Source organism: Diadema setosum, chromosome 18 (genome assembly GCF_964275005.1).
Source record: "Diadema setosum chromosome 18, eeDiaSeto1, whole genome shotgun sequence".
Taxonomy (NCBI): Eukaryota; Metazoa; Echinodermata; class Echinoidea; order Diadematoida; family Diadematidae; genus Diadema; species Diadema setosum.
The window spans coordinates 36,257,697-36,282,219 of record NC_092702.1 but is presented as its reverse complement, the minus strand read 5'-3'; the positions used below and the strand labels follow the sequence as shown (position 1 = coordinate 36,282,219).

At 37.8% G+C, this 24,523-nt stretch overlaps 2 protein-coding genes across 3 annotated transcripts; one reads left to right on the top strand and one right to left on the bottom strand.

The window, feature by feature from the left end:
• The first annotated feature begins 2,512 nt into the window (after window positions 1–2,512).
• Window positions 2,513–11,137, top strand: LOC140242176 (MORN repeat-containing protein 4-like). Of its 2 annotated transcripts, none has more exons than XM_072321941.1 (5): window positions 2,513–2,576; window positions 3,977–4,063; window positions 5,782–5,896; window positions 7,088–7,197; window positions 8,264–11,137. In XM_072321941.1, exons 2-5 carry the CDS (start codon window positions 3,997–3,999, stop codon window positions 8,416–8,418), a joined length of 447 nt encoding a protein of 148 aa, XP_072178042.1. In that variant the 5' UTR covers window positions 2,513–2,576; window positions 3,977–3,996; the 3' UTR covers window positions 8,419–11,137. The 2 variants fall into 2 exon arrangements, with proteins under 2 accessions (XP_072178042.1, XP_072178043.1); XM_072321942.1 differs by lacking the exon at window positions 2,513–2,576 and adding an exon at window positions 2,840–2,909.
• Window positions 11,138–11,164: 27 nt separating this feature from the next.
• On the bottom strand, window positions 11,165–23,247 carry LOC140242175 (copper homeostasis protein cutC homolog). Its single transcript, XM_072321940.1, has 8 exons — window positions 23,132–23,247; window positions 20,753–20,819; window positions 20,278–20,337; window positions 18,116–18,287; window positions 17,458–17,498; window positions 16,731–16,766; window positions 15,409–15,570; window positions 11,165–14,828 (listed from the first exon to the last, which is right to left on the bottom strand). The coding sequence occupies exons 2-8, from the start codon at window positions 20,808–20,810 to the stop codon at window positions 14,608–14,610; spliced, it is 750 nt and encodes a 249-aa protein (XP_072178041.1). The 5' UTR covers window positions 20,811–20,819; window positions 23,132–23,247; the 3' UTR covers window positions 11,165–14,607.
• Between the last annotated feature and the right edge of the window lie 1,276 nt (window positions 23,248–24,523).

The window sequence follows — 24,523 nt, the reverse complement described above, 5'->3', positions numbered from 1 at the left end:
ATTTGATAGAGCTGGATTTTCTCAATCACGTAGGTCAAGTTTTTTAGGTGAATTTTAGTGTTCAATATTCTTATCAAGCAAATAAACATTAGGCGGTCGATTAGTAGTAGGTCCAACCATACCAAAGATCTTCGCTAGCATACTAGCAAGGGGGATCCCCTAGCAAGGAACGCCTAGCATACTAGCAAGGGGGATCCCCTAGCAAGAAACGCCTTATCGTGACAGTCAGGCAAAAACACGAGATAGAAAATCCGTCTTTCCGGAGGAGTTTATATCATTTTTTTTTTATTTTTTTTTTTTACTTTCACGGCCCTCAAAGCCAGACGCAGTCTCCGCGGAACATCTTACTCCCGACAAGATACAGACCGATCTTTCGGTCAAGCAAAACACGTACGGAGATTTCAATACTACATCACACTTTGGTATTCATCTCTCGATCCCGGGGTGAGAGCAAGGAGAAACGATTCACCTTATACCTCCCTGAATAGACATGTACAATGTATCTTACTGTACTGTTTTCCAACGGCGTAGCAAGGATTTGATCTTAGGGGGCGGTTATGCGAGGGAGCGGAGCGAGCGGGCGGGCGGGGGAGTGGCTTGAATACGCCAGTGCTGTTTTTCACTAGTGATTCACCATGCAAATTAATGTTAAAAATGACGATCATCAGCGAATGACATCCGATTTTGCGTACTACAGTGCCACCAGTGACCTTGATACCTCGTCTACGTTATTACTATACGTTACGGTTATACATTACCATTATTATTCTACCTTATGTCCGTGTTTATGTGAAACATAATGAGGCCTTCACCGATGAAACTTTTAGTTGTCTTAGTGCTCTGAAACAGATCCATTATATTGACATTGACACATTATCCATCTGAAAATAACCACCAACCACCATCTCAGACCCATCATGGAGGTAGAAAAGAGTCACTACCTCCATGCAGAATCATGGGAGTATACGGTACTTTTTGTGTTTGCTCGTTTGTGTGTGAGTGTGCGTGTATAGGGGTAGGCCTATGGTGCGTATATCGCGATTATTATTGTTGTTGTTGTTGTTGTTGTTTTGGTGTGTGTGTGTGTGTGTGTGGGGGGGGGGGGGGGGGGACACCGAAGCTTCTTAAACTCATCGTCATCACCCGCTCCCCCATTCCACTGCCTGTACACAACAGTATAGGCCCTATACCTGTAGGGCATAAATTTCATTTTAGGCCTACCGAGTGTGTCATTGCTATTTAGGACCTAGAAAAACTGACAAAATAAATCAATGACTTCATTGATGATAGGCCCTATCGAGAATGAATAAGATATAGGGTCGTAATGACTGATGTGGATAAAAAGAAAAACGGGAAGGATAGTAATTTTTTATGAAGTAGGCCCATTCCATTATAGTCATTGACTTGTGTAACTGACATATTAACGGTAATTTACTCCCCTGCTTTCTAAGAGGTAAATCAGTTTAGTGCCCTTTCATTATGATAGAAAGTCAGCGATTTTTTAGATTTTTTTCATTTTTATTGTCCATAGGCCCTACGAATGCCCTATTGATTGATTTATTTGAATTCATTTCCACTTGTATGTTCACAAAAACAAGGAAAAAATCTAATCATATTATATACTTTTTGATAGGCCCTACAATAACATTTTGTCTTTTTGAAGTTCAAAAATAGTCGACACGCTGGGATTTCTAACAATTTATAGGCCTCGAGCACATTAATAGTGCAGGGTAATTAATCAAGTAGTTACAAAAACCAAACTTGGTGGGGAACTATAAATCAGAAGCACAGTATTATTGCTTACAATCATCCCGAAAATTAATCAGAATAATCGCAATGAGACAAAGTTAAGTACAAGAATGGTATCAAGAACATGACGTCAGCCACACCAACTGTATAGGCCTATAGTCTTCTTATTCAACCGTGATGGCACTGAAATTCATAATCTTTTCGATCGATCGTCCGATTTTACTCGGGTTTTCGTTGATGTGTTCTCATAAATCCATACTTTGCTGCTTTCGCAATCCGCATTTTATCATAAAATTATTAGTTTTGGTTTGATCATACACCCAATGCCGAGCTCCTCAAAACAACTGGCAGAAATGTGTAAATGCCTAAATTCTTGTCATCTTTATAAAGACTAAGAGGGTGAAGAAAGGGGGCATTGGGCCTATATATAGATATACCGTTTTCAAAAAGAATTTAACAGATGAATATACGTGTGTACATCGAATGGTTTGCTGATATTTTAGTTACAGTACTACAAGGACACCATAGAATGTTCAACTGGTACAGATACGTACAGCTGACTGATCCGAGCGTGCACAGTGGCGTGCGCGCACCGGCAGTGATGATCGACGATCCATGCATGCGCTTGAGGTAATACAAAGAGGACACACAACTACAATGTACATACATTGTACAGTACACTGTGTGTGCGCTCATGAGAAGCTGTAAATGTACAGCAAAGGCACGATCATAGATCTTTACAACCTCTTGGACTAGACTGGTTGTATTGAGCTCAAGATAAGGCAAGCTAGTAGTTGTCTTCGATTTGTGTTGTCGAAATTGAAAAGGTGAGTAGTATACTACCGAAAACGGTTACAAGCAGGCTAGGCTACAGAGGGATTAGTGTTAGGGTTTATCGTCACAACAGAGAAAGAGACTAACGATAAACGTGGCATAGAAATAATTCACCGAGTCACTGAGCTGACTGCGTGATGCAAAGATCCGGGACTGGGTGGGGTGACCCGAATTACTACCAACCCTACAAATCACGACTATACTGTGGCCGTGCTCGGCCCTCGTCACAACCAACGTCAGTTGACTTGTGTGACTTGGGATCTGTTTAGCAGTACCGTCGCGCAGATGATCCGTCTCTTCTGCTTTTTGACATTATAACTTTAAAGGTAAGTGTTAATCTGTGATGACCCCCTAACGTTACACCTAACTACAGACTAACGTTAGTCTAGCTCATACCGAGCTAACGCCGTAACGGTTGTTTAGAGATTAACCCCGGGCCGCTCCGCGTTCGGGTAACCCCGAGGCGCTCCTTGTACACATTTATACCATGGACCTACAACGTAGGTCCATGGTTAATTAGGAGGGTCTATCTGCGACCAGCAGCCCTAAACGCGTTTGGGGCTGCTGGTCGCAGTAAACCAAGGGTAAGGGCCGGGCAAGGCGGTATTACATACTAGATTACTACTACACTCTACAGTACTAGGCGAGCTCGCCTACTGTAGTACCTCCTTGGTTGGTTTAAATTTAGCCTGACCAGACCGCTGTGTCTGTCGCTTCGCGACAGCGGCTGCGTGTAGCTAGTTTAAATTATGACCTGAGTGAGTCAGTGGGGCTGGTCGCAGCTCAATAGCTAAAACTAGAGAGCAGAAGAACGTAAATTGACACAGTCTGTCTAGTCACAACTATATTAAAAGTGGGCGTCACCCCCACTTTATGGGAATACTAATGTGCCTGATGCCCAAGGCTTTTCCAGGAGTTTCATGGGTAAATTTACTACACATCCGTGGCAAATCTCGGTCCAGTCTGGTAGTCCATCAAGCATCACGTCAAGGTCATGAGGGTACGTCCGTAGTCCCCTGACGGGGTCCAATGTGTCAGTCATGTGACTCTGCAGTCGGGTTTAAAGTCATCATCACAGTCTGTGTCTGGTTATGGTTGTAAAGTACAGTAGAGGGGGGGGGGGGAGGAGTCAAGGCTAAATGTAGACAGAAAGATCTATTTGTCTGGAGAGTCTTTATTTTTTTGATGTTATCACTCTCCTCAGGAGGGGATCCGTGAAGTCTCCGTGGAACACGTCCCCGACGAACAGACACAGACTGATCTTTTGGTCAAGGCTAACTGCCCCCCAAACCCAACCCCACTAGGATTTGTACACCACTTTGTATAGATGAGCAGAGGAGTAGAATCTGTACAATGGCTGTTTTTGTTTGTATTGTTTTTATCATCTTTGTAGAGTGACAAATCTAATTGGTCATGATGACTGCCCATGGTGTTTACAAGTACCCTGACGGTGAAGAATACAAAGGAGAATGGCTGGAAGGTGAGTGTTCATATTCCATTTATGCTACATTCACATGAAGACATAATGTTTGGTACTAATGCAGATTCAAATCCAAGCATGATATACAATAGACAGATTTATTTCAGGTACAACATGTAACTGCTTCAAAATGGCACAAAATATTTTCCAACGTGCGTGGGATCATCTCATCTTTCCAAGGAATTTGTCTCCACTGTCTCATTATATGTCAATCATGAGTATGCATTGAACTTAACACTTATGGAGGTGGAGCAATTCAAAAAGTTTCACAAGATCTGTGGAATTATTTTGTCACTAGAAGATGGGAAGCTTGCAATCTGGCCACCATGAAGTTAATGCCATAGCCACTTGCTTGTAAATGCTCAAAAAACATATTACTTTACCTTCGATACTCAGTAGTACTATCTTTTTGATATATTTCCATTTTTATGATGATCATATACCATAGAGAATGTGCAGTGTTATCTTTACCTCGACCTGAATATCATCATAATTATGACTTCATAACATTCTTAAGTAAGGAATTTACATTGACTTCCTGTGGACATGTTTAAAGGTAGGGGATACCTTTTACAGACCTCCCAAAATGCAGCAAAACGTTAGATATGAACCTCAGGGGACTTGTTTAGGCCACTGCTGAGAAATTTGGAAGTCAACAGTTATCTACAATTTGAATAATGCACAAAACTCAACTACTCAGTAGTTCTGTGCGTCAGCCACACTTAAGCCTTTTTGTTGCAGTCTTCTGTATTTTTTTATCTATAAACACAAATCTAAAAGTGTAAGAGCTGATGTAATATATAGAGTGTGTGGCAAGAATGTATATAGAAATGTTTGTAAGTTTTGATGAACTTTCTTCACAAAATATACATGATGGACACACATGCAGTGCATGGGTCTGCAAAGGTAGCCTAGTAATGTACTGGAATTTACGGTGAGCCCCGAAAAAAATTCAATTCAAAATCTAACGGTCAATAAAAATGTACTAAATGTTACCTTCCACTTTCAATACTTTATGGGAGTTTCTAAAATGATACTCTCTTCAACATACCACTGTAGTCATACAACTCTTCATTTGAGGCATGCAAATGGGATTCCCTACCTTTAAGTTTACAGTAGGAGTTAATTGATTATTCAAAGTTGGTGCACTTGACTTTTCAGTGTCACCATTGTCCTTCCCCGAAAGTCCCTAGTATTAGCATTCAGAGACTGATGAATGGTGAAGTGCCATACTATTTAGCATATTATCATAACATAGTCAGTTCTCCATTATTTGGAAAGCTTTGATTAGCTATTGCATTCACTTTTCATCTGTTTATTAGTCATTTCTCAGATTGTATGTTGTGTATCATTCTTTGTGCAGCATGTGTTATCCATCAGCCATTAGAAAGCATTTTCATCTTCTCTTCCAAATGCAGTTGGTAATGAATGATGAAGGGATGTTTAAAATGTTAATTCTTATTCCTTTGTTTTTCATGTACATACATTTGTTACTTACTATTAAGGATGTTTGCTTACAAGTACCAGTAACATTTATGTAAGAGATTAATAGTGAAGGGATATACATGTAGGAATGTTATTTGTGAGGGAAACAAAACAAAAAGCAGTGTACGCAGATTGTAGCTAGAGAGCCATTACATCAGGCTGTTCATAATTTGACATACATGTATATTCTTTTCACTTCATATCTCTCATCCCTTGTGCTATATACTTACCAGGGAAACGACATGGTGTAGGAGAGCTGTATCTCTCAGATGGAACAAAGTACTCTGGCCAGTTTGACAGTGGTCTCTGCTCCGGCCATGGTGCAATACTCTTTCCTGATGGATCCAGGTACAGCTCCGTAGCTTTGTCTACTGCTCTTTTTAAAATCTACTACTTTCATTCTTCTGTTCTTTCAGAGTCATTGATTTGGATTCTTTTTGTAAGCAATAAGATAATTAAAAAAAACAGAAGAAGAGTAATTAACCAATAAAATATGTTTGTATCTGTCTGTTTGTCTGTGTTTGTGTGGAGAGGGGGGCATTTACAAAAAAAAAAAAAATAAATAATCTCATTAATTAAAATGCTATTCACTTCTACACCCTGTATCTTGATGTTGCAATTATGAAATTGACTGTCAATGTCTGTAAAAGGTGTGTCAATGTCATATTTATTTGTCTCATTTACATGTATATTGCATGTCATGCCTCTACTTTTGTTTGAAAATCTACATGTAAAACGTAAGAGCCTGTAATTCATTCAGCACACCCTATTGGTTTTCTTGTGTGTCACAGCAGTTGGATGCAGAAAAAGGCATTAGTGCTAGATTATGTGAAGGATGCAAACATGAGGAGTATTTTCCTGATATTATTCATTATTCTTGCACATCTTAGCACTAAGTGATTGTTATAACATACCACCTAGTCTATAAGTTTGGACAGATTTTGTTAAAGAGGGAAAGAGTGGGGAAAAGAAGACCTTGATTTGTGCACAGTCTGACCTACTTCCAGTCAAATACTGTATATGCCAAATATTTCGAGAGGTTTTTATTTTCGTGAATTTTGCGACTCGGGTGCTATTCGCAAATTTAAAGACACGTGAAAAATAGTGACTCTGATCCCGACATAAATGTGCTGTGCACGCACACATTTCTCCCTTCAGTACTGTACTCCCTTATCACAAATTCAACCACTCGCGAACTCATCGGGAAGTCTCGATTCGCGAAAATGTAAACTCGCTAAATATATGGCTTATACAGTATTAATTCACTGTGTTATTTGCATGATTTCAGTGCTGCAGCTTAGCTGCGAACTTGACCTCCTTTAAAGTTAGACACTTTTTACGTCTACATCTTTTGCTGAAAGTAAAAGGGTGAGACAGTTCTTTATCTTTTATAGTTTGGTGTGGTGTAAGTCAAGATTCTATGACAATGTCCTGTGATGTGAGTTCTTGTCTTTCACACATTAAATGTCTCTGTAGTTTCAGGGTTGCAGAATTGGATGTTGTTCCTACATCATTAAAGTCTCTTCCATTTTCTTTCAGATATGAAGGTCAATTTCAGCAGGGTAAATTTGAGGGTCTTGGTGTCTTCACACGACCAGATGGAATGCTGTTTGAGGGTGAATTCAAGCAAGGCAAAGTGAATGGACTGGGTAAGATATGTGAGCCCAAGCGTTCAGATCAGTGTCACTTGCTTACCAGAAGGTTCGTAATACCGTTTGTACTGTGGGATTAAATGTCATTCGTGCTTTTAAAGCATAAATCCTTTCTATACTTATGTTTACTGTAATATAGGGTATATCTAACAAGCAAAATAAACAGAGATACAGAAGAAGGTTTGAGAATCTTGGTTTCACATAATTTCAGAAAAGGTGGGCATATCAGATTGGTGATAATGTCATAGCCACACAAGTCTTTGTTGACTTGTTTACAGATCTTCCCTGGATAGCCATTGTTTGAAATGACATAGAAACAGAAATTTTATCAATTTCATAGAATCGGTAACACATGGTTGTAAAGATAACAACTAGGTAGTGATAACTTTCAGAGAGGGTTGGAGTTGCTACATTATCTAACAACGTGATTTCCATATGTTTCAAAACCAACACGACAGCTGTGATGCTGTGACATAAATACACCATCTAATTTGTTTTTGCCTTGTGAGTGATGTCAATCTGTCTTTGAATTGTGATATTTCAAGATTCCATAGCTAATATGTATTCTGTATCAAATGTGAATGAATGTCTGACTGTTCTGTTGTGGCATCTTACTTGACTTATTTAAGTCAGCTGAAGCATGGAGTGAGTTTGAATTTAAACCAGCATCACTTCATCAGTAGATCATTACCACCCCATGAAATGAAAATGATTGCAGATGACACCAACTATGATGAAGATCATGACACACACAAAAAAGCTCAGCTCATCAGTACTTACTTTGTCGTCATTCTTAGGAAAAGAAACCTCTATGATGCATTGTTACCTTTTAGAGACATAGATAATCTTGTGTCACAGTTCTGATCATTTGAAATCAAATTTGAAAAGTAATGTCATCAGTGTCTTCTGAAGTAAAGTGTATACAGATGAAATATCTATGCTTTCATGTACATTTCTGAAGACAAGATGCCAGAGCTATTTGTAGGTAGCTGTTTATCCCATCCAGTTTTGCTCAACCTAACATCTAACTACAGTGTATGTCATCACACCCCTGGTCCTACAGGTCTCCTCACGTTTGCTGATGGTACCCACGGTCTACCCAGAAATGAGGGTCTCTTTGATGGATCGCGGCTTGTAGAGAGACAGCGTGCAAAGGAAGTGGTGGTAAAGGCAAGGCAGGCTGCACAGACTGCCAAAAATATTCAAGTCAAAGTATAATTCTTCGAGACTTGTTTATAATCTTTTTTTTAAGCGCTGACATGGTATTCATTTGTAAACACACATGTGGATACTGACTTTCCCCAGGAGGAATCAGTGAGCTGAAAAGCGTTTTAGAGTCTAGAACCAAAAGGATTTCAAAGCCAGGTGTTGAGGTACCTTCTGATATTCTAGTCAGGATATTTACAATATGGTAAACCATTGAACAGTCTTACATTGTACTCATAAAGTACGTGCGTGCATTAAAGGGACTGTACAGTACTGGTTGAGGTGGGGATTCATGTTTTGAACATTCCTAAGTGAGATAATGAAAAGCCTCTTATGAAATATGAAAGAGCATGTAATTTCAAGGATTCAACGTTTATTTGATGAAAATTTGTTTTCAAATGGCTGAGATATCCAAAAAAGTGCTAATAATAAAAGGTAACATGCCACAATTTTATTAGTATCTCTTTGTTTCACCTTGTTTTTGGATATCTCAGCCATTTGAAAACCGATTTTTATCGAATAAACTTTTGATACCCCTTAGAACTGCATGCTCTTTGACATATCATAGAGTGGTTTCTGAATATCTCGCACAACGTTAAAAGCTAAATCCTCACCTCGACCACAACTGTACACTCCCTTTAACATTCAAATTTCAGTTGCAGGCCTTGTAGCTGATTTAGTTGAAAGCTCTGTTTTGTCTTGTTTTTTTTTTGTGAACCAATTTAAGGTGATTCATGTTCATTGGTAATTGGCACATTAAGAGTTGTTATACAATGGACGTAATGTTAGCACATATGGGTAGATTGTGCAGGCAGTAAAATCTTATATTTTTACATACAATTTTGCAACAATTATATCTGCATTTGTGTTTAGTGGTTTGGATCTTGACTGGAGCAAGTAACCCAAATATTGTTTTATTCTTTATTACTATGTATAACTGTTGTATGATGTCTCGTAATTGAGTTGCTGCCCCATGTTGTGTATCAAAATGAATTATATGCAACTAAATATCTCAATATACATTTCGAACACTTTACCTAAATGTGTGTTGATGTGGTCTCAGACTTAGTTCATTGCATGAAAATAAGAAAACGAAGATTTCATAAAGATATGCACCTTGACATATTACATATCAAGTAATTATTAAAGTATCTAGAACTTACTTGAGTATATTATGCTTGAGTACACTTGTACTTGCTTGACATTTTTGTTGTATAATTAGGGTAGTGGTAATTAAAGTGTTGATGAGAAGAGACATACATAATGATAAAGCAGAACTGTAAGGTTGCCTTACTGCTTAGTCATCCAAGGAAGAACTCATGGTGAACTACTGCAATCCTTGCTCACATGTATCTCCACCATGGAAGCCTTGATTGATAATATGTGCCAGTGAGCTAGACAATTTAATAGTGGTACATACATACTAGTCTCACAAATTTCAAACCTGAAGGCAATCCTGCTCAAATATAACTGTGGCATGCTATGTGGTTTCATACCGGAACCCTTGCAAGTTTTATTCCCCAGGTTGATTATACACGTACATAACTTCTGGTATAGCTGGAATGAAAACAAGCAGCTCACATGTGCAGTGCTTGCGTGGAGTGTGAATTGGTGTGAATGCAGTGCATAATGCATGCAAGCAAGCATGCAGTGTACAAATCATGAATCTATATGGTGAATACAGACGACATGGCATTGGCGTTCAGAATCCCCTCTCTTCTGTTCTTTGTTCTGTGTTCTTCTGTAATTTGTCAATAACGTTTCTTGTGGCTGTCATAAATGTTAAGATATACAATTGTACTATATCTGATAGTTTCTTGGAATTTCAAAGCCAATCATGGAAAAAATAATAATTCCGTCTCAGAAAAACCCAACAAAAAACGCTGATCGTGGTTTTGTTTTCACTCCAGCCCTCAATGTTACATGTAAGTATTCGGATGTCTGACAATACGAATAGTTAAAGCCAAGCCAGTGTCTTATTGTGTAAAAACGTGAAATAGCCAGTAATCTCTCCGATTTTGTAAATGTGTCTGTGGTACAAGTGTATTTGCAAATGTAGGGAGTCATCATCAGTGTAGCAAGTCTACATAATGTAACATGAGCCAGTACTTTCTGTTTAATACCCTCTCCTCTTTTGATAGCTTTGCAAATCACAAAAATACTTTAAATAGTGAACCTTCTGGGGCCAAGAGATATTGACTTTTCATGTTATGAGAAAGATGGGCATCCCTTGAGAAAATACTGGTACATATGCATTCTCAGAACATTCCCAAATCTATTTACCTTCACTCCATTGTTTCCTTTTATTTTGCTTTTTATGTCTTGTTGAAGGAGAAAAACAACCACTATTTAAAGAGTGTTCATTCTTTTGTAATAATTGTATTTGTAAGAAAATATTAAGAACTGAATATAGAAACATTACCCTTGGGCTGGTCTCAAGAAATACCTGTTAAAGGGTTCGATATTGTGATACTGTGACATATAAATTCAGCACAGCAGTTATCTCCTCTCATTACAGTGTATACATATTGTTTTTGAGAAGGTAGCAATATAAACACAACTCTGTTGCAAGTTTTGATTTAAGTCTTTCATTGTTTCGTGTACCACAAATGCATCTGTAGTAATTACTCAAAGTATATTATATGTGTATTAGTTATTATGTAGAGTTTGTAATACTAGTACATGTATTGTACTTTCACATACATTTTCAATAAAACATGCAAATCGTAATTCAGACTAGAATCTTTGTCGGGTTTATTTTCTGAATTGTTCTTTACTGATCTACATTTTGTAAAAAGATGTTACTCTGCATAGGACTTCTGTCACACACGTTCAGGTCTTGACATTTGACCGACCTTATGCAAGCTGAAAAATACATGAATTCCGAGAGCTGTGAATAAGGAATGCGTGGAGATTAATGTTTATGAGTGTGTTTGAGTTTTCAATTTCCCTTAAGACACACTGGTAGTTCTGGCAGCATTTCATGATAATTATGCTCAGCTGCTCTAAATCCTTTTCCATCTTTTTAAATCTGCTCAACTTGCACACCAACAGACAGACACATACACAGTAATAAGCACCTACAAGTTTTGATGCTGCCATCACTGGATGAGAAGACTACAAAATTTTGGTGTCATGAATGGACAATGATTTAAAGAAAATTCAACATTTTCGCTTTCCTAACATAATGAAAGAGCACTTGACTTTATTTCTTTCAGAAAGCTTTAAAGTCAAGGGAATGTTTAATTTTCATAAAATATTAAATTTTGTAGAATTCTCTTTACAATTTTGAACTTGCGTGGCGTGTGATGTCACAAATTGTTGTAGTCTTCTCATCAAGCAAAGGTTGCACCAAAATTTTAAATCCAAATATTGTATGATTTTCCTAAAACTTTCACAGATATGTTCAATATTGCTGCATTCACTCAATCTACATTTATGTTTTGTTTTTATTCCCCTTCAAGTACACATATCATAGTTTTTGAGCCATCACATTTATAAAAGTAATGAGAGCCTCCAAATACACATGTAATCCTATGTATCAAAAAGTAATTCTTGTCGGATGTGTGTCATTCTTTGTTGTAATCTGCTTAGATAAGAGCTTCTAGGGTGATTGTTAGAATAATGTAACAACCATCCTGGATTTTACTGTGGACATGAACATTTAACTCCCTTTTAAATAATTTATTTTTAGTGCACTCCCATTACATGTACATATAATGAACAAGGTTATATCTGTAATGAAATTCTCATTGCAATGAATTTAAAGTTCAGGTCCCAAAATTACCATCTACATTGTATATGATCTTTATAATATAGGGGGTTTTTTTGTTCTCTTATAACAAAATGTTGATAATACAACAGAAAACCGCCACTCCCAATTACTTTGTTATAATGGGAGTGTACGGTACAATTGTACATCCTTACACCCTTACAATAAGCACACGACAGATGCTCTGAACTTCTACAATAAATGCCATAGATACAATCTCAATGTAATGTTCAGTATTTACAATTATGCATTAGATTACAGCATAGCAAGTATGAGTCAGAAAGACATATGTAATGTAACTAGTGGTTACATGAACCCTGATGACATAAAATAAGACTGAGCTCACATGACAGGGAATGACTTCTCTTTAGGAGACCAAACGTATGTAATTGAAATGAGCCATAACGTGATCCTTTGGAATACGAGTAGCAATTGATTGACAAATTGCCCTTCATCAACAACAATGAACACCATTTGTGTTTTTGAGTGAAAGCCATGATAAATATCAAGGGCATGCATACTCTGGTGAGATTTGAACCCACAACCTGATTGCTGGACATGTGTCATATCCATTAGACCACTGAGCTTCCAACCGATAGCCAGTGATAGTTCAGATCCCTTACATGGTATGTAGCCAGTACTGTATAGTAATTCAAGTGAATGATTCTTGTATCAAGTTGTTTTTATCCCTGGTGACTAACAAATTACCCTTCTTCAATGTAAACAAGTACATGTACCAATTATTCATAGTTTTAGTAATAGCATGGTACAATATCATGGTAATGCATCCTTGTTCAAATTGATGAAACTCACATTGATGTAGGGCAATTTGTCAATATTAGTTGCAAAATATACTTGGTGATTAGGTAAGTTGTTGTTTCCTTACCATGTGCAAATATGCATAATCTAATATGAAACTACACAATGAAATATCATCTTCAGTCTAAAAAAAGAAAAAGAAAAAAAATGAAAAAAGAGGTGTACAGATGTAATACTTGTACCATTGGTGAGTGTACACTGTATTTCACTTCAAGATGTTACTCAGTGCTGCAACAAATTATATTCCAGTTTATGCACTGTGTACTTTGTCTATCGGAAAACCCTGCCCAGGGTTTTTTGGCATTGTGTCAAGCGGAAGAGCAAATGCAGCTATATGTGACCCTGCACCACAAAACCAACAAAAACTTGCCAGATATGGATTTTTAGTTACGGGCAGATTCTGAAAGAGCAGACTCTAAACTTTAAAATGATGTACATTGTATTACCTGGTACTCAATTCATATGGACTCTCCTAGCCTATCTAAATACTGGAAAGAAAGCACACCCTCTGGAAAAGAGTGAATTGAGAAAAGGGCTTTGAAGTACTGGGTCTATCAAGCGCTTAATCTAGGCATGCTACCTGTGCAATGAATGGGACAAAAAACAGGATGTAAACCATGGTAGCAACAACAATGACGGGATTATCAGATTAAGCTGTAATTGAGCATGCTCTATCAACACATTCTGTCCATGAATAACATCAACTTTCAAAGCAGTAGCACTATCTTTTCAAAAGTTATGAGAGTTGAAAGTGAAGAGTGTGCAAAGGATTTTCAAGAAATGAAAAGGGGCCTCTAAGACATACCTGATCAAACTACTCTACCAAAAAAGGGTTGTGGAAAAACTGCTGAAAACCCATTTCCCATTCATTTAATGATCCAAACCTCAAGAATAATGTAGAAGAATGGCTCTTTCGGAAAATATGGAAAACTCAAAACTGACTTTGGTTAAAGGCCCGTTTCACCTTTTCCGAGTCCTCACGTAAAATCAAGGGGTGTGACTGTTTGTTGATTTGTGATGCACGGTCACATATACTAAGTATCCCAACTCTAAATTTGGAAGCATGATGTTAGAAGCATGTATGTATTACTGAGACAGTGTTGATGTAAGAATTCATGAGATGGTAAAGGCTCATATGGGCATAAACAATGCAAGCTCCCTTTACTCTTGTTCAGATTGATTTGGGGGCAGATGTTTTTCATGACACTCATTAAATGACTGGAAGTACCTGTTCAGTTGTAGTGCACTCCACACAATGATGTTGCAAAGGACAAACTGCCTTACTGAGTGACTGACCAATCATTAAACTGACTGACAGACCAATCATCTGCTGAGTTCTATGCAACTCCCTTCAAACTTCAACTTCAACTGCACTGATCCAAACTCCTGCATAAAGTTCTAAAAGTTATCATATGGTAAACTTCACAATTTCAATTGCAGTAGAGCGCGGACATATGATGGAAACAGTCATGCAGAAACAAGGTAAGTCATGGATGATGGGGTGACAAAATACTTTGTTCCATTTCAACGTTATTGGAGAGACCAGAGAATTAAGGTGGAGTAGCTGGTATGGTATCCTCAAGTACAAACAATTCCCCTTCTCCATGACTTCATAATGTGTCATTTCTCTGAATGGTTCGTAATCTCCTAATCAAGTCCTCATCAGCGTACTTCACACTGTACTCTGGGGGTCTCAACGCCGCCCCCATGGAAACACTGCTGTTCCTAAATACGGCGGGCGACTGACGGGCTGACCTCGCAGAACAATGAAACTCAGTGGCTCCACATCCATCAAGGATTCGCTGTAAGTTGCGTTCTGTTATTCCTCCACCTTCAGTGAACAGATGAGAAATATCAGAATTATATACACAGAGCTAACACACTACACACATGTATTGTCTAATGTATATACTGGTCTCAACTTTGTTGAATTACAAATAGGCAAACAAAAATATTGGAAACGACGGTTCTTAAAATAAACATGACCCTCAGGTATTCCTAGTGTAAATTCCCTATATACTCCTTATTCCATATATTCCTGGCATCTTCACAGAGTGTGACATTAGATAGAATAACATTTCTTGAATCTTAGCGGCAATACAAAATACCTAAGATATGACAGTGTATTGATATTAAGAATCAGCATCACTAGCAACTGTTCACCAGGTTTATGAAGAAATTTTATCATCAACAAGTTTAACTTGACTAAGTATTTGACACATTTCATCAAAATAAAACATTAAAAAGTGTTTAATAGCAAAACAGAGAAGTCATCCAAAAGATATAAGAGGAAGGATTTTGTCTCTTTCTCTTTTACATCAAACATGAAAAGTAGGAAAGCAAATTCCAGCTTTATTTCTGGTTTATGTGCCCCAAGCTTGAGGTGCAAAAACTTTGACTTGGGTACTGACCAGGCATGACAACAATCCTCCCTGCTGCTAACTCTATCAGTGTTTTGATGAGGGGTAGTCCTTCAAGGACAGTTGAGTCTTGACCGCTGGTCAGCAGCCGCTGGAAACCCAATGAGATGATGTCTTCAAGAGCACTGGCTGGATCTTGACACATGTCAAATGCTGGAGATAGGGAGAAATATTTGCCAATTCACGATAGTAAGCAAATAATCAACGTTGGTGAAGGTGATGGGACAAACTACTGTACGAGCTGAAATTTTCGCGTACAGATATTTTCGCGAATTGCTACTTGGAGGACATTTTCGCGTGTTGTTAATTTCGCGGTTGCGACGGTCTAACTGGACGTAAGTATTTGCGCGTTGTTATTTTCGCGTGTTGTTATTTTCGCGGTTCAAAGGCGATTCGCGAAATTCGCGAAAATAAAACCACCGCGAAAATTTCAGCTCGTACAGTTATCACTTCTGAGGCGATCTGGATGTAGCTATCTTCCCTAAGCGCAGCTGAGGAAAGATAGCATACACATTCAGATCGCCAAGGAAGTGTTTGTCTCATTGCCTGAAACCAAAAGTTGATTATTTGCTTTATATCCCACATCTAGGGTCCTAGATATTCCCATTTCATTCCACATCTGAAACCGTTTTAGCTGTCTTTAGGTATCATCAGGGCTTAGGCTACGTGGTTCACTTTAGACGTATGTGCGTAGATGACAAAACAATGAATTTGCTCCGCGCCCCGCGCGTGGCACCGAAATAAAAGTGCGTTGCACTATCACTTGACCCAGGTCAAATGGTAGACCACAGTGCAACGCACTTTTATTTATATCATGCGTTAGGACTGTGTGGACTAAGAGATCAGCGAAACAAAATGACTAGCATCATAGAGTGTAACGAACTTTTCTTCTCAGGTGATGTGATGGGCAAAACTAAGCTTTATCATGTGATCAGCTCTTGACCAATCCTTTAGCATGCGGAATGTAATTAACATTATCTATTAATCTTCTGAAATGTTTTGCCAATTTAATGATCAGGTATAAATTTAGTGATTTGGAAGTCTTAAAATACTCAATTAAAAAGAATAACAATAATAATGAAATGAAATAAAATGAAATAAATGATGGTACATTACCAAAATATGAATTAAATGAAAGATAAATGAAGATAAAGAATCTTATGAAGATTATGAAATGCCAGCACTCAATGATAGAGTCTTATAAAAACAGATACAGCACCAAACTACACAAACTGGAGTCTGGGACTTAATGGGTTAAAAGCTAAATTGAAAGATAAACAGATTTTAAGTATAGAGAAAACATGAAGAGTTACCTCTGTGAAATGTCGCTGGCAATGGTTGGCATTGTTCTAGAATCACAAATACAGACAGACAAACAAACTAAGCAAAGACTATAAAAATGTGCAACCCACACCCTGATGAAACCTCACTGAATGTGCATCAGAGAATCTGTAACTGTATGGATGACAAAGATTTTGTACATTGTGTAAACTGAATTAATTATGGTAATGTCAAATCTATCAAAGAAAAAATATATTTTTTCATTGAGATCTTATTTCTAATGGCATATCCTAAGACATTTTGTGCTTGGCAAGAGTAAACATTACCTCCTTTTCCATTTAATGTGACTGTTTCCATAGACATTGAATTCTGGATAGGACAGTGACAAGATTTGTATGCCTAAAGAGTAAACATATTTGAGTTACATGTTGATAGGAATACATTTGTGATAGTTCAGTGTTCTACAGAAATCTTCAGTGGTAACCTTTCTACAAGGCATTTGTTTGAAATTTTCACCACAGCATACCTTTTTGAAGGGGACAGATTTTGTAAGAATAAAACATATATACAGAAAAATGTTTCCTCTTATTTGCATACATGTAGGAGGCCTACCACAATTTTTACAATTTGACACGAGGACTGAGAACTTGTTTGTTGATAACTCTACAGACTCAAAACCTGGAAAACACACAGGGAAGAACATAAAAAGGGCTATCTCGACGTAACTTAAAGGAGTATCGTAAAGATGTACAAACTTACCCATTAGTTTTCTACATCTCTCTTTATCTACATGTCCAGAGCTGTTAGAAGGAAAGACGAATAGTAGTAAATTGATGTGATGGAGAAACTACAGCAACAATAATAGACAGGTATCTCTGTAAACTTAACTTGCACAAGAGCCCTATGAACACAAAAAAACAAGAGCTCTATGAGCACAAAAATGACACAAGTAGAACACTGAAATGCCTTCTTCTGCCCTGTTCTTTTATTTTTATTCTTCTTCTTCTTATTATTATTCTTTTACTTCCACCTACAAATTGCTTAAGAGAACCAGCAAACACAGAACGTATCCTCACCCGAGAACCAGAAGGACGTTATCACATTTCTTTTTTTTTTGGGGGGGGGGGGGAGGAGGGGGGTATTGAGTTATTCATATCACATTGTAGAGCTTGATCTCCTCTACATTATGATGTCAATTTTTAATTATTTTCATCTTCTGTGATATGTTAAAAATCAAAACCAAAAGGGTACAACTTTACCTGATATTTGGAACAATGCTTATAAATCTACCCACTTGTGATTAAGTACACACTTTATTTAATGAAAATTGATTGTTTCCTCTTTATTTGGTTTTGAATGCTCAAATCTTAGAATGCGATAGCGCCATTCTGGTTCTCAGCTGGCGATATCTTCTCACCTTGTTAGGACACCAAAGACAAAGCCATCAGCTCCTCGGGCCTTCAGCTCCACCATGTCTTGGATCATCACCTCAAACTCTAGATCAGAGTAGATGAAATCCCCTCCACGTGGTCTGATGAGGACATAGACAGGAAGACCAGGGCATGTCCTCTTGATCACCTGCAGAACACCTTCAAAGACAAATGTCATCCAAAGGTCATGAAAATGACTACTAGACAAAACACTAAACTATGCGCTGATCAGTTCTTGACACAATATCTGAAAACAAAACATGACACCAGAAAAACAAAAGTGATACTAGCAGCCTACCAATACCACAGTAGTGTGATAACACAATACTGCAATACCAATAATTTCAGTGCTGATTTATTACATTTGCTCTGAAACAGTTTCATTTATAGTATTATCTTCATCAACAAATGTTTGCATATTCTTGTGTCCTTGTTCAACTTGTATTGAGACACTGTATTGTATTTCCTTGGACTTACACCATACCTGCCTGTGGCTGGTAGCAACTAAGGAATACATATTCATATGCTTTTATGATCTACAAAGAAATACATTTGTAATATGTTTTTTGCTAACAAAAAAGAATGTCAATCTATTAGTGGGAAAATGATCAAAGAAAATGGGATTCCATCGCGATTCGAACGGGAGACCTCATCCCTTGCATTTATCCCCAAGTTGATTTATCCTTCAGGTTTATGTCAGGTTAAGAGTGTGTGTGTGTGTGTGTGTGTGTGTGTGTGTGTGTATGTGTGTATGTGTGTGTGTGTGTATGTGTGTATGTGTGTCCCTCACACACATGCTGCTACAGCTTCTGACGACACAAGCATTGAGAATTTTTAAAGGGTTTCTGGGACGAACACTGAACTAGGGCTTTCTATAACTCAGTGGGTAAAGCAGCGGGCTACCAATCTGGAGGTCTCGGGTTTGAATCCCGAAGGAATACCATTTCCTTTGCTCATTTTTCCACAGTTTCCCTTTGTTTGGATAAAATATCACGGAACATACAAGCCTCTAGCTAGAAATATAACTGAAAATAGGTGATTTATAGGGTGTGTACAGATCTGGTTGAGGTGAGGATTTAGCTTTAACGTTTTGCGAGATATTCAGAAACCACTCTATGAGATGTCAAAGAGCATGCAATTCTAAGGGGTATCAAAATTGTATTTGATGAAAATCGGTTTTGAAATGGCTGAGATATCCAAAAACAAGGTGAAACAAAGAGATCTTAATAAAAGGCGTGGCCTGTTGCCTTTTATTATTATCAATTTTTTGGGACATCTCAGCCATTTGAAAACCAATTTTCATCAAATAAACGTTGAATCCTTCTTAAAATTACATGCTCTTTCATATTTCATAAAAGGTTTCTCCTTATCTCACTTATTAATGTTATAAACCTGAATCTCCACCTCAACCAGTACTGTACAGTCCCTTTAAAACCCCTGCTCCTGCAGCTCAGACTCCTATGAAAAAGGAATTGAACCAGGGTTTAATAAAAGGTTCTGTTTGTGTGTGTGTGGGTGTGTGTGTGTCTGTGTGTGTGTGTCTGTGTGTGTGTGTGTCTGTGTGTGTGTCTGTGTCTGTGTCTGTGTGTAGTACCTTGTGAGTTTGATCAGGTTTGCCGTGCTCTTTCTTGTACATCCCAAGTTTATGTAGAAATCCCAAAATGTTACAAGGTTTTGGTAAAATTGTGGTTACCATGGCAACACTTTGCCTGGCAAACACAAAAATCAGATCTTGATCCACATCTATACCTCAATGCCATAATGTAAACCAAATTTGATTTCAATCACTTCAAAATTGTGGAAGTAGTTCACTCCACAAGATTTTCAAGAAAATGACATAATGTACCCAAGTTTCATCTCAAGAGCTTCAAAACTGTAGGAGTTCGCAATGCAAGATTTGCTACTGACTGCCCAACCACATGCTGCTTCCTGTATATCTCATACACTTTGTGTATGTGTGGGTATAATACAAGGCCCGCAGAAAGGGGGGGGGGGGGGTCTTGACGCTCGCATGAGCTTCTAGATGCAACGTCCCTTTTGTGCCCTTTGGTGATGTGTTTCCCCTGCATGTATGAATGCTTCAAGCCAAGTTTTGGTGATATCCATGTCCAATGATTGCAGAGGAAGAATGCATGCATTCCTTGCTTACCAACACTAGGAGTGGTCCCGCCTTCAAAGAGATTGGCACAAAGTTCTACACGGTCAGCTCCTGAAATTTTATCAAAGATATGACACTATTAACAGGTTTACAAATTAACATAGGTTTGTCCATGTAATTTGACAAATTCAATACAACCACCTGACAGAACAATATCTACAGAAATGACATTTTGAATGAAATGCAAGCAGGCTTCATATCTACTTCTCAAACACACAATTATTTTTAAATTGTTATTGGATGTCCGTTAGCAGGTCGAAACTATCCAGATATTTCTGACTGCTATATCACTACTTTATACTGCCTTGGTGTTTAGTACTATTACACCCTTTCATCATTCTGTACTAAAGTACTTGAATATCATTATTGGTACAACATATTCAAGACTGCATATTATACTCTATGCATTTTACTCATGTTCTCAAGAAGGGCTAAACTGAAATTAACGAAATGACACAAAACTTACCACCACACTGGGCAGCCAAAGCAGACTCTACAGAATCAATGCACACCTCTATGGCCATGGCAGCAGCCTACAAGAGCAGTGTACAAGAAATTCACCTCTATCATGTGAAAAAAGTCATTCCTTGGTCTAACAAGCATCTAGATTACAGTACATGTAGATAAAGCCTCCTGCTAAAAACAGAATGTACACTAGTTCAGTTATCATCACCTATGAGAAATGGGTTCTAGGATTACACTCAGACTTAGTCTGCATTTCATTACAATATGGCATCTTCATACATTACAAATCAAATGTAGAAGAAATGCATCAGAAGCAGGTATTTTGTTTTTGCATGAGGGTGCTTAGAATCAGATCATATGTACATAATTAATTCATTTTCAGGTAGAATCAACTTTCCATACAGTTTACAAGTTTGACACATACACCACTGCACTAGGTAAAACAGAATACGCCGGTACCGGCAGACATGGTATATTACATCCATTTGAACTGGCTTTAGTGAAGTGCTATCAAGGAAAGAGTTAAGCCCCATTTGAACAGAGTCTTTCAAACTACAGTTACCGCAGCAACGTCCAGGTAATGCCAGGGCTTCAGTCGGGCAATTCCGCGGTTAGTAACGTTACATTTGAACAAATTTAGATATTTGTTTTTACCACTAAATTACCATTTATTCATTTCAAGTCAAAATTATGTCAAAAACATGTTCATCCTTCCCAGGTTTATGATACAGAAAAGAATGAACACAATCCAAGAAATATTAGAATTGCTATAGCAACTTAAAGGGCTGGTTAGTAACGTTACGAAAAAAGGACATGACAAAAAAATCAATGTCTTGCAACAAAAAGTGTGCAAAAATTCAAGTTACTTCAAACAAAGTGTTGCATTAATTTCAATTATTGCATCATGACAAATGTTCATGCACATTTTTTTAGCAGTTCGACCGATAATTTTTTAGCTAGACCCCCAAAAGCATGGTTAGTAACGTTACGGTTAGTAACGTTACATTTGTCCGGAGTAATTCCGCAGGTCATTTCACCCTTTTGTAATTGACAAAATGTCACATGACTTCTGGAGTATTTAAATGTATTCATCTTTTACCCTTTAGCAAAACTTTGAGGAAAAAATTTTCAAAGGAACCCACTGTAATTTGCATTTAAGTGAATTTCAGCGTCCCCAGTCCCACATGTACATTTTAAATGATGGTTCTAAATCTCGCAAAATCAATAAATACGAAAAATAAAATCTACTGAATTTGAAAGACCCTAATGATTGGTCAACATCCATGGCATTAGTTGATACCTAGATCACAGGGTAAGATAAAGAGGCACATTTCTTTTATCCATGTCATGTCCACCTAACTGCGGAATTGCCCAGTCACATACTTACAAAATGAAGCCACAAGCTCTGTTGTTTACCTCTGCCCTTATTTCAAACAGTTAAAAACACATGGCATCAATTGAAAGAATAATAGCAGTAATGACGGCTCATAAATTCATCACATTCAGCAGTCCTTAGGCTTAAAGGTTCCCAGAAATTCAAATGCATGTTAATTTGTGTTGATTTATGATACCCTCGACATCACTTTTGCGGTTAATAATGATAATGATAATGAATAACATTTATATAGCGCTTAATACTGATGTTTCTAAGCGCATCAAATCGGGGAAAAATAATATATATAACGTAAAAACAAATTAAACGAATATCTATCCCTCGCCATGTCTTTTGTTAGGACCCCGTTTACAGTGCGGGGCTGGGCGGAGCCGCGGCCGAGCCCAGCCTCAATTGCGGGGCCAAGCCCCGCAATTTTGTCCGTTTACACTGCCGGGCTCGACCGCGGTTTTGATTCAAACCTTTCAATATTTTGTAGTAGTGGCGCTCTGCTTGTAAACAAAATACAAATCTGAAATGAAGGTGGGCTAAGCCGCGGCCGAGCCTCGCACTGTAAGCGGGGTCTTAGTCACATCAATATCACAGAAACATGAAAGTTATGTTGAGTCGAGGGGAAGGTGTATTCCAATGTCTTTTGTTAAACATATCAGTACTTTAGCAATGATTGACAGATGAGGTCACAACAGGAATATTGGTTTGGAAGGATTTTTTGTGGGCGTATCCAAGTAATCTGAAGAAAAACAGAAGAAAAATTAGTTAAAAATATATGGATTGAATGTTTCTAGATATTCGTTTCACTGCAAAAGTGATGTTAAGGGTATCATAAATCAACACAAATCAGCATGCATTTCTATTTCAGAGAACCTTTAATGTTAGAGTTATGTGGGAGTGTAAGGAGCACTTTTGTTTTTTGCCATAATATAAATGAATGTACATGTACTTCTTTTTCTTTCTCTTTTTTTGATATGATGAATCACTGATACTCACTTGTCTTCTGGGACTGAGGTGACTGTTGATTTCCACACTACTGGTACCTCCCAGAGTCACACCACATGGGATCCGCACTTCCTTTCCACTTGATTTTGAACACCTAGGAGCCTTAAAGGAAATTTTGAGACAAATTCTCAAAACGTTGTCTTTCAGAACCATTTTCCATGTCACAAATGAGAATTCAAAATGCAAATAAAATTGCATAATTGGTATACACTAAATTCCACAATTATTGGTTCCCAATGCAGTAGTAAATAATAATAATATTAATAATAAATAACATGGGAGGGGGACACCACTTCATATAATTAGCAGATACATGTATTTATAGAGTGCCTTTCAATTGGATTCAAGGTGCTAGGAGATGTCATCCCTGGGCACCATAAGAGATAATACCAGTAAATAAATTACTAGGCAGAGACAGTAAAAGTCCAGTGCAATACAGTGATTTCAGAATATTAGCAGGAATTTCAGTCTTTAAGAATATTCAAATGAGTGAGTTGATGATGTCATATCCTCACAATTTTTCACATGTTGTAGATGAAATTCACAAAAGTTTTTATTTTTACTCCATTTTAGCTAATGCAAGCACTAAAATAAAATCAAAAAGCATGCTCCCATAGGCCCTACCTGTTGTACCTGTTACCAAGATTTCGCAAGAAGAATGAAGTCGTGAAGAATCACAAGAATCAAAATGACAAAAATCATTCTCAGTCACACACCAGTCCAAAATTGTTATCTCCTGAATCTACAGTGAGGGACTGTTCATCACATTCGGGCATACACAGTTTACGCAAACAATGAAAATTCACAACGAAGACTGATGAAGTTACACCTGTAGATGAAAAAAAAAAATACCTTCGTTCTGAACAGATTCACTATCACACACATTTTCTAGTATGTGGGACTAGGCAGTCTGTGCCTCATTCAATTAGCTGAAGATTACTTTCTTCTCCTTTTTGCTCTAGCCAAAGCAAGCTGATCTTTTCTGCTCTGTTTCCCCTTTCCAAACTTGTAAATACTAGTAGTGGAAAACTTACGGCCCATGTTGACAAATTCTCAGACCGAGCCAGCAACAGTGTAGGCCGACTGGATCATTTCAGTCGCAAAAAAAAAGCATTATCACAAGTACAAAGGTTCAACCACGTTTGACCGTAACTGACCAATCATGAGGCTAGGATCTGTACACACCTCCTCACTGGGCGGGTTCAGATTCTGCCCGGGCCTGAATGAGGGTATGGGAGCAGGGAGGTCCCGAGGCAGACTTTCTTACTAGTTTGCCACGTTATAAACAAAAGCAGGGGAAAAGATACTGGCTGTAGTTGCAAAAAGGCACATTTTAAGGATTTTGACTGTCTTTTGGAGGGTATTTGAATCATTTCTGGAATA

What these genes read in the sequence shown, in the direction of transcription:
- LOC140242176 (XM_072321941.1), top strand. Translation starts at nt 3,997, where the DNA reads ATGATGACTGCCCATGGTGTTTACAAGTACCCTGACGGTGAAGAATAC. An exon ending in CAAAGGAGAATGGCTGGAAG is followed by an intron (nt 4,064 to 5,781) that starts GTGAGTGTTCAT and finishes TATACTTACCAG; the next exon opens with GGAAACGACATGGTGTAGGA. An exon ending in AGGCAAAGTGAATGGACTGG is followed by an intron (nt 7,198 to 8,263) that starts GTAAGATATGTG and finishes CTGGTCCTACAG; the next exon opens with GTCTCCTCACGTTTGCTGAT.
- LOC140242175 (XM_072321940.1), bottom strand. Translation starts at nt 20,810, where the DNA reads ATGGCCATAGAGGTGTGCATTGATTCTGTAGAGTCTGCTTTGGCTGCC. An exon ending in GTCTTTGGTGTCCTAACAAG is followed by an intron (nt 17,499 to 18,115) that starts GTGAGAAGATAT and finishes TCCTTCTAACAG; the next exon opens with CTCTGGACATGTAGATAAAG. An exon ending in GAGGATTGTTGTCATGCCTG is followed by an intron (nt 14,829 to 15,408) that starts GTCAGTACCCAA and finishes TGTTCACTGAAG; the next exon opens with GTGGAGGAATAACAGAACGC.